The 16,394-nt window shown below is 44.5% G+C and overlaps 1 protein-coding gene across 1 annotated transcript in view; it reads right to left on the minus strand.

Annotated features, from left to right (window-relative positions):
* Positions 1-504: 504 nt before the first annotated feature.
* Positions 505-16,394, minus strand: part of TANGO6 (transport and golgi organization 6 homolog) — a 172,143-nt gene continuing 156,253 nt past the window's right edge. Inside the window, exon 18 of the mRNA XM_057711664.1 lies at positions 505-699. Coding sequence (XP_057567647.1) covers positions 523-699 — 177 coding nt within the window. The 3' untranslated portion in view covers positions 505-522. The remainder of the gene's footprint in view (positions 700-16,394) is intronic.

The raw sequence follows: 16,394 nt of genomic DNA on the forward strand, positions 1-16,394 counted from the left end.
GATAACAATTTCCTTTCCCTCCCTAACCTCCGACTGCATCTCCATACCCTGAAATGCCTCTCGAGCAGCCAACGATGACTAGCTCTGGCTGCTCCCCATCACAAGAGGGACAATCTCACTGTGAAAGAACATCAACATATGTGACATACAGGTGGCCACCCTCTTCTAGTCAAGTTGAAAGAGAATGGTCAATTGATCAAATTCCACTGGTTGTGTTAAAAATATACGTCCATCAGGTAGACAGCCTTCTCTAAATGCTACAGGACAGTGAAAAATGTGCAGATTAATGAGATCTGTAATCTCTTTTCTTTTATCGGCACACACTTCAGGCTGGGTGCAGGATGGCTAAGCAGATGCTTTAGGAAGGTCAGCCTGAAGACACATGACCAGAAACACAGAGCCACCTCCAGGGGCAGTCAGACTGCCCGCACCCAAGGGGGCAGTGGGGCCACCTGCTGGAAGGCCTGGGCACAGCTCTGACTGCTTGGTCCCTCGGCCTCCTCCATGTCCTTCGAGGCCGGTTTATGGCAGGACCGTGATCTTTTTCTCCAGCTTCTGTGGCGGGAACAGGAAGTTTCTCATTATTGCATCCAGCTCTTCCAGGGCCAGCTGGGCATGAAGCTTGGCCACGTCATCGGGCTCCAAACGCACCACGTGCTTCAGCAGGTGGTAGAGATCCTTGAGGACGTCCCTCAGCACCTGGACGAGAGAGGCAGAGTCACAGCCATCTGTCTACTGTGCCAACCTCTCTCAGAGTGACCTAACTGCCTTCCCCTGTCTGAGGAGTTCTGTGAGGAAACCCACAGGCTCCTTTAAGAAGATAACGCATGGTCCTCCTAGGTTGGAGGTGGAGTGGGGCAGCTGTACTGAGGCGAGCCTCCCTTTGCGTTTCTCACGCACTCCTGACCCCTCCCTATACTGGACTTTGTGGCCGCTGTTCCCTTTTCGCCCCAGATCCAAGTACAGATCCCATACCCCTTCCTTCAGCCCCAAAGCACGGCACAGTCCTCAGGACCACAGGCGGGCGTATGGCCCAGATACGGCTGTTCCTCAGCACAATTACCGGCATTCTCCTCTCCAGCTCCCACAAAGCCCTCTGTGACACCCACAGAACAGGCATCTAGCTTATGAAACCCAGGAGGCTATTTCTTCAGGAATCATGTTTTTCCTCACCACTAATATAAAAATTTCCACCACGGTTCATTTCTGTGCCATTCCCCCAGTCACTATAATTTTTTTCTACTCCAACTCTGCAATGGCAAACAAGGAGAGGACTCCACAGACACAGTCACACCCATTTTTCACACCGATGCTCTGATATGATGGGCTGATACAGAATTGGGAGGATGCCAGAGCACCTACTCCCAGGAGCTTCTAATTTTGTCCCAAATCCTCCTGGCTTGGGAACCAGAACTTCCAGCAAGAAATGGGTTCTTCTTGCAAAAGAACAGGGATCATTTGGTCAAACGAGGGACTAAAGACTCCAGGTCACAGGGGGTCAGCTACCTTCGAAGTTACTTCCAGTCGAGGACTCTTCGCCTCAAAAGCTACTATTTTGGGGGTCGGGTACTGTACTAGGTATTTTCTAATATCTAATTTTTATGCCAGTCATATAAAAAAAGGGAAGTTATTAGCCCCACTTTACAGATGAAGAAACAGAGGATTAAAGGGTTAAGTAACTTTCCAAGGTTACTCTGCTAAAAAAAAAAAAAAAAAAGGTTAGAGCCAGTTTTTAAACATTCAGAGCCTGTGTTCTTGTTTATTGTATTTATTTTGTTTTTTAATAAATAAATAAATAAATAAATAAATAAATAATTTATTTATTGGCTGTTTTGGGTCTTCGTTGCTGCGCGTGAGCTTTCTGTAGTTGCGGTGAATGGGGGCTACTCTTCGTTGTGGTGCATGGGCTCCTCATTGCCGTGGCTTCTCTTGTTGTGGAGCACGGGCTCTAGGCTCATGGGCTTCAGTAGTTGTGGTACATGAGCTCAACAGCTGTGGCAAATGGGCCTAATTGCTCTACAACATGTGGGATCTTCCTGGAGCAGGGATAGAACCCGTGTCCCCTGCATTGGCAGGCGGATTCTTAATCACTGCACTACCTAGGGAGCCCTTACTTGTTTATTTTTATTGAAAAGGTAATACAGTACAAAAAAGTACACATTAAAAAATAAGTCTCTCTTGTACCCCAGACTCCTACTTTCCCTTCTCAGAGGGTATCATTCTTAATTGTGAGAAATAGTCTAGGTATTTACAAGCATGTGTGCCTTTTTTCCCTTCCCTTTGTTAAAGCACAGAATTGTATGCTATACTGTTATATACCATAATTCCCCCCCAACATATTTTGAAGATCTTTTGCTATTACAAATATTGCTGCAATAAACATTCTGATACCTAATCTTTGCAGACATGTACAAGTGTATCTGTAGGACAAATATCCAGAAAGGGAATTCCTAGGTCATAGGGTAATGTACACTGAAAATTTTGATAGCTAGGCCAGAGAGGTTGTAATACTTTATATTTTTACCTGTCACTCTGAAAATTCCGATTTCCCCATATCCTCATAAGTGATACATATTGCAAACTCTTTATCTTGGTTAATTCAGTGAGTGAAAAAGAGCATCTTCCAGTTTTAAATCTGCATCTTTCTAACAGATACATAAACTACTTGTATTTTTTTTCTGGTATGTGTAATCAAACTTTTCCTTATTGATTTGTAAGTGTTCTCTGTATATGAAAAAAAGAGGTCCATTACCTATCACGTGAATTGCATATATTTTTTTCGTTAGTTGGCACTTTCTCTTTGTGAAAATTTTTTTCTTCATGAAACTTTTTTAACTGTATTTTTGATGTAATTAAATTTCTCAGTTTTTTTCCTTTATGATTTCTGGGTTTTGTATCTCAGAAGAAATAGGGCCTACAATGTTAGCCATTATGTAGCTATGCTGTGTTCTTTCTGTTTATTAATAATGTGTATCAAGTTGGGTTTATTTCACTACATGCAAACATTTCTGACAATAATTGGTTCAAATGGCCTTAAAATTTTTTTTCTCACTACTTTAGAATTTCAAGAGTTGGCTGTATAGTGAAGGCTGTGCCAGTGTGCAGTGTACAATTTCAAGAAAGGAGGAAGATGAGACGAAAAGAAATAGGAGAATGGAGCCATTCATCCATTCTTTCACTTTTATGACTTTTCATAAAAACCATGTAATAAATATATATAATAGCCTATATAGTATAAACACGGACTATCTCTGCAAAAATATTGGTTGTCTCTAGCAAGCAAAACTGGGAAGAGATGAGGGGGATTATATATCCTCTTGTACCATTTTATGAATATACAACCTACTAAAAAATAAATATGCTTTTTATTGAACTGAATTAGCTACTAGACAAAGATTTTCCTAAGGCCAAAAAAATTTAATAGGTAAAAGAGATATAGAACCTGCCTTTAAAAGGCTTACGCTCTGGTTGGGGGGGATCGGTCATATACATAAATGAAGACAAGACAAAACAGAACATGGGGGCTTCCTTGGTGGCACAGTGGCTAAGAATCCGCCTGCCAATGCAGGGGACACAGGTTTGATCCCTGGTCTGGGAAAATCTCACATGCCGAGGAGCAACTAAGCCTGTGCATCACAACTACTGAGCCCACATGCTGCAACTACTGAAGCCCACACGCCTAGACCCCCACTGAGCAAATGGAAGCACCAAGAGCCCAGAGAGGCCACACTTTCCATCCAAACCACAACTTGCTTCAAATGCAGAAGCAGGACATGGCTGTCTAAGAAACATGGATGTGTAAGGAGCCTACTGTATCCTTTGCATTGCTTCCCCGTGTCAACCAACCACTTATGCTGAAAATGATGACAGACGAGGAAACAGGACAACCCACAGTTCTTGTTCCTTCCACCTCTTTCTTACCTTATTCAACAGTAAACTGGAGGTAAAGGGTGTTGGTAGGATGAACATGTATCAAGAAGTGAAATAAGACCAGTTGACTTAGTTTTGTGCAGAGTTTCCATTGTTCAGCTAAGAAAAATACATATGCATGTACCAGTTACAGAATACAAATTGTATAATTTCGGTGATGCCACATTTGAGTTAAACGCGCTTATATTTGCATTTAAAATTGGCATTGCACAATATAAAGATGAACGGTAAAATCCACACTAACAGTCTAACATTTAAAAGGTTCTCAACTTAGAACAACATTAATAGCAAATAATAAACACCTTGACAAGTCAAAGGAGAGAGAGAGACTGTGGAAGAAAGGAAAAAAACTTCATATTTAAAAACTTCAAGCAGCACTTTTTCCTTGTTTTGCTGAACAAGGGACCCTGCATTTTTATTTCGTACTGGGCCCCGCATCTCATGCACTTTGCTCTGCACACAACTTTCTGTGCTCTCTGCCCAATGTCGCTGCATTAAGTGCCTGAATCCTATGGGCAGCCCCCACAAAGATGCCGCCCCATCTCTGCCGTGCAGTTGTCCCCCGGGTTTTCTCCCGGAGCTGCTGGGTCGCGACAGGAGTTAGATCTCCGAGCACAGGCATCTGACTCTGACCGTGGCACTCTCCCCGACTGCCCTTTCTCCTTCCCCAAGGCTGGCGATGTGAAAAGGAGGGGCGATTCTGGAAAGAGGATGACTCCCCACAGCTCCCGCCTCATGATGACTCACTCATTCACTAATCATTACTGAGGGCCTCCTTCGTGCCCAGGCAGCGTGCTGGTGAGAAAAAGGTGAATGATGCATGAACCCTACCCTCTGGCAGCTACAGCCAGTGGGGAGGCAGACACGCACGCCAAACAGGCTGATCCTCAATCTAAGAGATAAGCCTACGTGATTCTGTGGAAGCAAAGGAAGTGATTTCTGCCTGTGGAGGTGGGTGGAGGAAGCATATTTCCCTACCATGTGAAAGGGCCTTCGCTCTGACTTTTATGTGTAGCCAATGGGTGGCCGCAAAGAGTGGCCTGGGTAAGCTTTTTGTTCCCTCACCCTCAAACCACCTCAAATAACTGCAGAGTCTAAGCAAATCCAGCATGCTTGTTATGTGAACAGAGCTTAAAGACAAGTCTCCTAACACTCTCTCCAGTGGATTCTAGCCCAGTGTCTCGCATATAGGAATTTGAGTGTTTCCACTGTTTATTACAAGCTCATCTTTTTTTTTTTTTTTTCCTTCTTCTAGAGCAATCTTTCACCTAGTCAGAAATATCCTGGAGATTTTTTTGCTAGAGCCTCCTAACATTCAAGGTAAGACTAGCTTTTCCTTGTTACAAAGGAAAGTTCTGAGGCATTCTGGTCTGCTAAGGTACTCTGTTCCTTCCTGGTGTGGGTAGGAATTTTCTCCTTGGCACTGCTGTGTCCTTAAAATAACAATAATGCTTGTGCAAACACCACTTCATATTTGAGGGGTGTGGAGTTCCTTGTGATCAGTTACCAGATCTCCTTTTTTAGGTAACTGAGTGTTAGGCAAAGGCTCCTTCTTAATTAATGGGTCTATCTTAGCAACCCATCCTGGAACTGCTTCTCCCCAATCCCTGTAGCGCTGGGGATCCCACACATCACAGGACTTCCTCTGGACTCCCCAAGGATCAAAGCTTCCCGCCAGCCAGGGATTGTTACCAAATCCCATGGATCAGGGGCTGAATACAAGGAGAGTTCAAAGGTAAAGTTACTCACAGAAGCCTCTGTGGTGGGCAGGATACAGGCAATCCCACAGAGGAAACCTCTCATTAAGAGTTCAACACACCTGCTCTTCATCTTCCCATGCATCAAGGCCCCAGGACTGCAGGGATAGGTGGAGGGTGTGAGCTGGGGGAGGAGGCAGGATATCTTAAAGAAGTACCCAGATTCGTAGTCTGAAAACTCGTTGGAAATGAGTGCCGTTCAGGTGCTTTATTAAAAGAATTTAGAGTGTGAGTGCAACACACACACACACACACACACACACACTTCCTCTCCTCCTTCCCTCCCTCTCCCTTTCCAGGCGCCATATCCCTGGAGCACACAAAGCTGATGCTTCAGGGACAAGGGCAGTCTTTAGGGTTAGACGTGGCTTAGAAAAGCCAGATGAGGCACGACATACCGAAAAGGGACCGTGTGCGCAAAAGACTGCCTTGGGCATACAGGTGCACTTTCAATGGAGAAGCAGGGAAAACAGTGTTTGACTGTTTCAATGAGCTTAACCCCAAACACACCCAGAGTGGTTGTTGTATCCCTGCATTAAAAGAAGAAATACATGGTGAACACCTTTCTTCTCTTTAATTCCTAAATTTATTTATTATTTGGTTACAAAAACAATATAACCACAGCCCAGAATATCTGGGAAACGGAGGAAGGAAAAAAAATCTCTAGCCAAACTACCTCTCTTACACAAACTCCATTAGTAAAGACATTTAGCAATTAGTAGATTCATTTACATTTTAAAATTATTTTAATACTTTAAAAGTCACACTTCTGGGTGATTTTACAAATGGAACTTACGTGAATGAAATTGCTGTTCTTTTCTATTATGTGAGATCAATAAAACACAAATGCTCATAGGTGAAACATTTACAGAAATAAGAATTTCAGAAAATGAGATCTAGCACAGGACTTTCCACCTATACTTCTGTAATATTTAAGGAAAAAATGGGTTACTACACATAAAAGGATTAAAAAGTTAAATGCTAGCATACACTAACTGTACTTAGAAATTCAGTCTTCTATAGAGCTAACAGAATTGTGGCTTCCTTTGTGGCTAAGAGGTAAGCACTGGGCACAAAGACAAAAGCAGAAAGAACAGGGAAGTCAGATGTTGAAATAAAAGGCAGGGGCCGACATGAGAAACAAATGAACTGCAGTTGGTAGCTGGAGACTAGCCTGGCAGACAAAAAGATTCTCTAGCTTGGGGCCAAGAAGAGGAGGAGACCCCAGAATCAAACTCGTTGTTTAAAGACATGCTGAAATAAGCATTAGGTGTGGTCTGAGAAAGCTATAGGTTAACCCCTGAGAACCCTCACTTTGACCACTGTGCTTCCATGTCAAGACCAACGTATGGGGATTTCCCTGATGGTGCAGTGGTTAAGAATCTGCCTGCCAATGCAGGGGACACGGGTTCAATTCCTGGGCTGGGACGATCCCACATGCCATGAAGCAACTAAGCCCATGAGCCACAACTACTGAGCCCACATGCTGCAACTACTGAAGCCCACGCGCCTAGAGCCTGTGCTCCGCAGCAAGAGAAGCCACTGCAATGAGGAGCCCGTGCACCACAACGAAGAGTAGCCCCTGCTCCCTGCAACTAGAGAAAGCCCGTGCGCAGCAACGAAGACCCAATGCAGCCAAAAATAAAATAAATAACTAGAAAACAACGTATGGCTTGATGGCTGAGGGAAGTGAGAGTGTTCAGAAGAGACTAGTTATGGGACAGAGAGTTAAGGATCATCAACAGAGCACAAGTCGGCCGACACTTCCCAAACTGCGTGCAGGAGGCCGTGCCCAGCATGCCGGGTGAGGAGGGCCGGCTCCACCCTTCAGGAGCTCACCACTGTCTAGACACGCGGAGTTGAACCTAACGGTCTGCTGGCAGGCATATCGGGTGGAGTGAATCCTGACACCCCAGTTACCAGCTGGGGATTCTTAAGCAAGCCACTTTGGCTTTTGGAACCCTAGAGATCTCCTCTGTAAAATGGGGACAACACTGCCTCCTTTTAAGGCTGCTGTGAGAATTACTGTCTATAAAGATCCAAGCACGAGGATCTGCACGTGGGGCTGCTGCAGAAACGGCACTGATACTGTGATCTCTTTGAGGCCAGGACTGTGTCCATCTTGCTCCTCTTCTGTCCCTGAGGCCTCGGGCAGAGCCTGGTGTGTAGCAGCTCTGGCATGTAATAAATCTTTGATGAACAAATGAATGAATGAACACGATAACAATATCTAATCTTCACATAGCACCTATTATGTGCCAGGTATGCTCCCAAGCATTTTATCTATAGTAACTCACTTAATACTCACCACAACACTAGAGGTACTATTATTATCTCCAACGTGCCCCCAGAGCTAGTGACAGGTGGTGCAGCGGGAGTCAAACCCTGGCAGCCTGACTCGGAGCCAATGCTCTTTATGAATCCCTCTATTATCCTGCCTCTCCAAGTGGTTATTATTTTCACCACCACGAAGTGGGGAGCGTAAAGCACATGCACTGTCCACCTTACAAGTGTATTGTGAGATCAAAAGAGAAATGCATGTGAGAGCACTCTACTATCACAGCACGGCAATCAATAATTCAAAGTATCATTGCTACTATTATTCTGACACTGAGGTAGCTGGGTTTACCACCAAGGGGCTACGAAAATGAGGGGAAAGGTATGGCTCTGAAAATGAAAAATAGAGAGCGGGAGCCAAAGAAAGAGCGGTCGGGAAGATGAACAAATGGAGGAGAGTTAGGAGAAAAGGGAAAGGCTGGAAAAGAGGGGAAGAGATTTGATGCGGTGTGATGCGGTATCAGGGCCAGAGTCAGTACCTGAGAGTCGGGAACACCATCTGTGCCACTGCACAGAGCTGAAAGCACCAGCAAAGACTCTCCTAGACAAGCAAAGAGCAGCCAGGCTCTGAGGTCTTGGAGGCGAGCAGCCTCTCTAGGATAATGGGCAGAAAACAAATAAATTGGGGAAGCAGAATGGAGGTAGACAATCTGGACCTCATTCAGGGAGCTCTGGTCTAAAGAATAAATGCTTTACTGATAAAACCCCAAACTTCACTTTGATGGGTCTATGAAAAAGAAATCAGGGCCAATTCAAACAGAAAGACTGGGCTTTTGAGACACTTCATTGAAAAGCGTTGGGTGGGTAAGCAAAGAAAGACAGGATTACTAATGCCTAAGAGATTCCTACCCATGCCTGACAGAGAATCTCCCACATGCTGAAGTTCAGGGTGGCATTCTTATTAACCAGAGGTTACTGAGCTTTTCAAAAACCTTTTATTCCTGAAGTATTTTTCTCTGCTAGTCCTAGAGATAAATGGCATTTTTACCCTTTCCGGATTGTGTCTGGCTGTTACATAAGGAGGGCATCTCAAGTGCTAGTTGGAGGTGGGTAGGGAGGGGATGAGGGGTATCATCTGTGATTTTCATTGCAGAATAAGGGGAAAAATTTAACTGGTTATGTGCCCAAAATGCTACAGGGATGCAGACAGGCTGGGCAGTTTCGGGACAAAGACCAAGATGGCCTTTATGGTTAACCCCTGGGAGGGGTGACAGCTCAGGAATCCTAAACAAAAAGTGGGCGCTGGGACTCTGCACTGGCTGCGGCGGGGACCGGAGCAGCAGCCACGGCGGCGCTAGGAGCAGCGGTGGCAGCACCTCTCAGCATGTCTTTAAATAGCAACCTGAGGAAGGCAGCAGCTCTCCTACACCCCCACAGACACAGAAGTAGAACAAAGAAGGCAGGAAAAAATGGCCGGAGGATGTGCAGAGGCAGCAGGCTGCTGCGTGCGGGAGAGGAGATGGGGCGCTCTGTCCTTAGACGGTGATTACAATCCCAGCTTTCAAATTGGACTCAATTACCACGTCTGGGGGAAAAGGGCTTCATTTTCCTTGGCCCTCGATGCTTCCCATGCAGACACCCTGCTGAGGGAGCACAGTCCTGCGCCCTTTCTACACCTAGCGCCTCCCACGTGGGATTAGACAGCACCTGCAAAGGCTCACTAGGGCCATTCACTAAGTGTTTACTGTGCTTCAGTCACTGCGCTAAGCCCTTCACGCACATCATCTCATTTAACCCTACGAGGTAGGTGTCATCAGGCCCAGTTTACAAATTAAGGAAAGGGGATTTAGAGAGGTTTACATTTGCTCAAGGACACAGCTAGAATTCAAACCTGCATCTGTCAGGTCTAGCTGCAAACCCTGCTTTTAAACATGTGTAGTTACTAGGAAATCCAATACACAGAAGGATGCTGTGGAGAGAATCTGACCTTTTTCCTGCACCATCAAAAACAGTTCACTTGGATGGGGCCTGGTTAGGGAGGAGGGGGAACAGCAACTGGGCTCCTGGCTGACTGCAGGGTTTGGGTTTCCTCTGGGGCCCTGGTTTGCTTGGGGCATCCTGCATCACCCCGGGCTCACACAGCCTCGGGTCCAGCTTGATTGGCCATTGGGGAAGTACACACCACTCTCCTTAGGGGTTCTGCTTAGTGGAATTCAGGGCTCTGTGCAAGATGCCTCAGGAACAAAAGGTTACAGAGTTAGACCAAAGGGCAGAGCAAACCACAGTCACTGATGCATCAGAGGCTCTGATGGGGTTGGTAATATGTGCTAATATGTACACGGCACAGACTAGACGTGGACTAGACCATACATAAGCAACCTGTCCACCCACACTTAAGGATGTCTACACAGCCCAGACTCTGCCTCTGAGCAACACCATCACTCTAACAGTGATTCTCTAACTTTGCCCTCTGCTGCACATTACCAGTCCCCTGGAGAACTTTTAAAATGCCTGGGTCCCCACCTCACACCTAAGAATCAGAATCTTCGGAGTAGGGGCTCAGGACTTAAAAAAAATTTTTTTTTTTTAAATTTCTTTGTATGCTCTCCAGGTGACTCCAATGGGCAGCCAGGATGTAGCAGTGCAGCATGTGAGGAAAAAACACTGGGTGGGAGGCAATAAGAAATCTGTCAAGGTCTCCGAAGAAGGGATCACTGTGGCGACTTGGCCCATGAAAAATCTAAGTGCCGAGAGCAAGGGTGACGGGATTGGGACATGATCTGTTGCACTTCCTGGAGTTTTCTTAACTATCAACAACCAGGTTTTTATTCTCTAGCAAGGGGACCGGGTCAAAACCATTTTTGATCCATAAATTAAGACTGCATCTTTTTTCCCAAAATATTTGAAAAACTGGTTCTTAAACATGAGTATTGGAGTGCAATTCTGAAGACAGAGAAAGTTACAGGCTCCCAAAAGGCCTCTCTGTAAGAAAGTGAAAGGATAAAATGCAGGCAGTTGCCTCCTTTACTAGGGTAGCTGTAATTATGGCAGAAACCTCCACCCAGATGGGAGGAATTAAGGGAATTACATGTGTTAAAATTTTGACAGCAATGTATACATACATACACATACACTGCCTGTGTGTGTGCACGCACGTGCGTGTGCGTGAAGCCAAGTTGGGAAATGCAGACGGTTCTGGCTGCTCATCAATATTCATCCTGTCACTGCGCCTCAGGACTCCTCCTCCCAGCTGATTAGGGGACAGCATATCTACAACCCAACTGCGATGAAAAACTTCAGGTGTTTCCAAGTAAGGAAGGTAAAATTCCCTCCTAACGAGGACTTGTTTGGACAACTTCTGCTCTTGGGAAACCCGAACACTGGAAGAGTTTGGAAGCCCCAGAATTTCCAGTTTAAGATCTAAGAAGTCTGTTTATTGCAAAGGCAGGTACAAAGAAATTTAAGAGATGTATTGTTCCATGCATCTCAGAGAAAAGATTTCATGCACTCTCTCAACAAATGTTATTCTGTGCAAGGCAATGTGCTAGCTTTGGGGAATATTAGAGTGAATGGAAAAGTAGTAAAATTCAGAGACAGGATGGTGATTGCTGGGGCTAAGGGAGGAGGAGAGTCAGTATTTAAATGACTCTGGGTACAGAGTTTCAGTTTTACAAGATGAAAAGAGTTCTGTGGAGGGACGGTGGTGATTGCAGCATAAAAACGTGAATGTACTTAATGCTACTGAACTGTACACTTAAAAAAAATGGTTAAGATGGTATATTTCATGTTATGTATATTTTAACCACAATTTTTTAAAAAAGTGACTGGTGTGTTCTGACATCAAATGTGCACAAAGCACTACAATATCTACTCTAGTCCTGAGCTGATATTTAAAGTACTCTAGAGCCTGGAGAAAGGAGGACTAATTTTGCCTGAGAAATCAGGAAAGGCTTTTAACATTTAGAGTCCTAAAGGATGAATAGAGGTTTATCAGATGGATAGGGTGGGGGCAGGAGAAGAAGGCATTTGAGGCATAAGAAACAGTATGGACCATATAATAATAATAATAAAAAAAAAGAAACAGTATGGACCAAGATCTGGAGGCAAGAAATAGTATGCAGACTACATGGGGCTGGCGTGAGGTTCTCAGGGCTCACGAAAAGAAGCACGGGGGAGAGAGTTATAAAGTCAAGTGGGGTCCAGATTATAAAGGGCCTTGTACGTCATGTTAGGCAGCCTGGTCTTTATCTTAGGGAGTGCGGGGAACCACTGAAAAACATGTTAGCTGAGGACTGGACTTCAGCAGATTTGCATTTCAGAAAGCTCTCTCTGGCTGCTCCCTTCCCATGCTGAGTAACTGAATACCTGCCCATCCGGAGAATTAAAGAGTAGAAGAAAGTCCAGTTGTTAAGGAAACAGAAGTCCTAGGAACCCAGGTTTGTTCCAATATACTTGTAAACAGTTTCTCTTCCTCAAGTATAATCTCAGGCCTGTTCTAATTAGTTCCTTCAGAACAGCCAAGCTGGCAATAAAGCAGCCTGGGTTTGTACTCAGCTCTCTTCTGTCTGACCTGGGCATCTAAATGTAAACTTTCTGGACCTCAATTTGCTTACCTGTAAATAGGGTTATATTTATCTCACAGGGTTGTTAGGAGTCAATGAGATAATGATGTAAAGCACTTACTGCTTGGCCTGGCAAACAGTAAGCCCTTAATACATGTTAGTTACATTATTAAATACTAAACCTCAGAGAACATGAAATTTATTTGGAGCAGATTTGCTAAGAGCAAACAAACCGTGGGGCGGTGAGCAAAGAGCTGGAAAAGAACCCAGAGCATCAGTCCAGACTGTCATTTTAAGTCACCCCAAGGAGGGTACACTTAGTCAGAACTCCTCCCTTTCAGAGGATGGAGCAAGGATCAGTGGGTTTTGCAACGCAGAGGCCCATCTGATTATTAGCACAATCACTCTCAGAGGAAGAAGAGATTCCTGATCAGGCTGCAGGGCAGAAGGAAAGTCCCAAGACTCTCACCTCCCAGCCTGGCAGCCCCAGAGGCATTTGGTCTCCTTCAGTTTTTCTCAGCTCCCTGCCTTTTCGGTTCTGTGTCCATTATGGAAAGTTGCTAGGTGGCGTGGTCCAGGTTGGCCTATGCTATTGGCAAGGGCTAGTGGAACATGAGGAAGAGTAAAAAGGAAGCCAGGGCTGTTTCCTGTCTCTGCTCTCTGAACAGTTCAGACTGGCAGGTCCTGGGAGGTCAGGGCAACTGGGTCCAAGGCTGGTCCCGACACTCTCCTCTCACTGCTCTGTCGTTCTCCGGGGTAGACAGTAAATAAGCTCTAAGGAGAGAGTCTGACCTGTTTTCCTTTTTGGTATCAGGTTTCCAGGATCTGAAGCCGCCTTCTGTTAGCCATGATCTATGCAGAAAATGCCCAAGTGACTCAGTTTCTGAGTCCTTCAGATGACAGTCACAGAACCTGTGAGCACAAGTTCTGGAGCCGTGCTGCCTGGGTTCAGCTACTGCACTGCCACTTACTCGCTGTTGAACAATACTTATCTTCTCTGTCTTAGTTTCCTCATGTGTAAAATGGGGATATTAAGCATACCTAAATGGGATCATCATGAAGACTAAATGAATACATTAATTTAAAGCACTTAGATATATGTGCTATTATATAATAAACGCTCAATAAAGTATTTTTGCAGGTTTTAATATACACTGAATTTTTCAGGCACGCAAGTACCATATGAATTGAGAGAAGATAATATTTTGCTTTGTTTGGAATTTTACAGAGAGCAGTTTACCATTGTGGAAAATCAGGCTACTCAGTGCACTTCTGAGTTGCCGGTACGATATATTTATTATTAATTTGTATCTGTAGCTGTTACATTCATGATGATTCTACATATGAGAGCAACTGAACAGTTCATTATATCTTAGAGTTGGCCTAGACGTTTATATATTAAAATATGTTATTTTATTATTAACTGCTATCCTTTTACTCCTTCTTTATCTTATAGTTGGGACATTATATTGATTTTTAAAATATACATGTAGGTTAAGGAGCTATACATTTCATTTCAGGAGAATAAAAGGGGGAAACGCTAAAATATTTGTTATAGTAAGAGTATGCTGGGTCTGATCTAGAGAAAGGGAGCTGACGTTGATGTTTCCAAACCTGGTACTTATCTTGTGCTCTAGCTCATCTTCATGATGTTACCTAAGACACCCTTGATAAAAAGATGAACCTTGTCCCAGGTGGATGAGTGAATTAAGCAAGAGGAAGACGGGGAGATACCACACTTTCTTGAGCACTTGGTCAACATAAGCTCCCAGGAACAACTGGAAATGAGTGCTAATTCTTCTTGGCATTAGCTTTGGAAAATCATAACCGCAGTCTCTTTATGAACTTTGTTTCCTCATTCATAAAATAAGACGGTTGGATTATTTCCCAAAGTATGTTCCGTGGGACATTATTACTTGGCATGCTTACAATGAAAACAGGGTTCCTTGGTAAGTGGCTGCGGAAACTGCTGGTTATCTTTGCTGCAGGATTCTTAGACCCCCTTAACAGGCGAATGTGCACCAAATCTACAGGAGGGGAGTATACAGTTGTACGTGGCATTTTCCAAAGTTATTTCGCCGTGGCGACCTCGTGTTAGAGGAGCAATAAGTGAAGGGCAATTTTTGTGAAATGTAAATGAAAAAGTCTCTAACATTCCAAAATTCTGTGTTTAAATGATAGTACCTTCTTCTTGGCCATTTTAGATCAGATTAAGAAGGGTAAGGAGAAAGCTATTCTACAGAAAATAAAATAGCGTAAGTCTGCTGCAGAAGAGGAAGACAAACCAAGTTCTAACATATGTAAATCTATGTAAATGATTATGCGGAAGAGGCAGAAAGGGAGCAGTTGTAAATGTTAGGTCTTCCAAACTGTCACTTATGTTATCACTAGAAAAAGTTGAACATTTATATTTTAGCAGAAACAGTACGGTACTGAGTCCTAATCTTTTCAGTTTTACTTCTTAAATCTATCACTAATGTCATAGGATTTGGCCAAGTTACTGTTGAGGAAATCTACAGGCTATCCCCCACTCCTAGGCACTGGCTCCAGCCTCTCCTCTCACAAATGGCTATGGCGCAGGCTGAACACGGTTTTACACAAACCAGCGACCCCACACACCCTACCTGGCCCAGCCAAGTTGGCTGACCTAGGGATGGGTATCTGATCTTAGCTGGAACGTTATATCTATTCCCTGGAACTTTTGCATTTGGGGCCAGAGAGGGGATCTCTGAGTGTTGGATGTAAGATGCCACACTGGGTCACCAGCATTGGTCATGTTGCTGTCTTGGGAAGAAAGCTGGATTCCAGTGTGAGAGAATGAAGGCGAAACGCAGGAGAAGCAGAGACAAGAGATGCAGCATTTTAGTTCCCGATTTTAAGAGTCACTGACAACCAGCTCCATCCCAGCTTCTCCCACAACAGGGTTGTTCAGCCCGTCTTTGGATTGTAGGCTAAAAAGTTCTCTTCGCTTAAGCTAGTTCAGACTAGGTTTCTGTTGCTTAAAGCCAAGAGAGCCCTGACTATCATCATATATGTCCTCCATGTCTACTTTCTCCATCATTAGAGAGAGAAGAATGGAGGCTGCCACCTGAAAGCTGATGTATTACACACACACACACACACACACACACAGACAGACACACACGCACACACACACACACACACACACACACACCCCACTACTCCCTCCTGAAATCACACTGTAATGACAGGAAAGCGATGAAAAATTAAATTATCAGAACAAAAAGAACTAACAAGGCAATGGCATCAAAAGTTGAGATGCTGGAAAGCAGCTGGATAAATCCTAGGGTCACGGTGCTACTTTGCCCAGGTTGGTACGGTTCACATCTGCTGTGCTGGTATAATTCTTAACAGTGTCCTCTTTCACTCTCGAAGTCCTGGTTTGGATGGTAAATTGATTCATTAAACTTAAGAAGCCCGGAAGCAAGCTTAACGCACCACAGAAACTCAAAAAAGTTCAGGAGTTGATGGGCCATAACTTCTTAAAATGGAGATTAAGGTGAACAGAAGCCCTGGTTGAAAGTGTGTCTGAGTAGTATTAGGTCCCCTGATGCCTTCCACTCTGTGTATACAGGTGACTGCCCCTCCCCAGCCACAGCAGAAGCCTAGACTTTTACCCTCTAGAGGTCCAACCAGAGACTCTGGATAGATGGACGTAAAGTATAGATAAGGATGGGGCTGCCATGTTGAAAACAGAAGGATTAAGTGAAAGTCTACAGACTGAATGGTTAGACTGTCATCCTCATCCTTACACGCGTCTTCCAGAACCCTGGCAGCCAGGCTCATGTGCTCTAGAAAGAGACTAGCAATTCTTCTCTGACCAGCCCCAAAGGCAGGACTTCAAAAT

This window comes from Hippopotamus amphibius, chromosome 16, assembly GCF_030028045.1.
Source record: "Hippopotamus amphibius kiboko isolate mHipAmp2 chromosome 16, mHipAmp2.hap2, whole genome shotgun sequence".
Lineage (NCBI taxonomy): Eukaryota > Metazoa > Chordata > Mammalia > Artiodactyla > Hippopotamidae > Hippopotamus > Hippopotamus amphibius.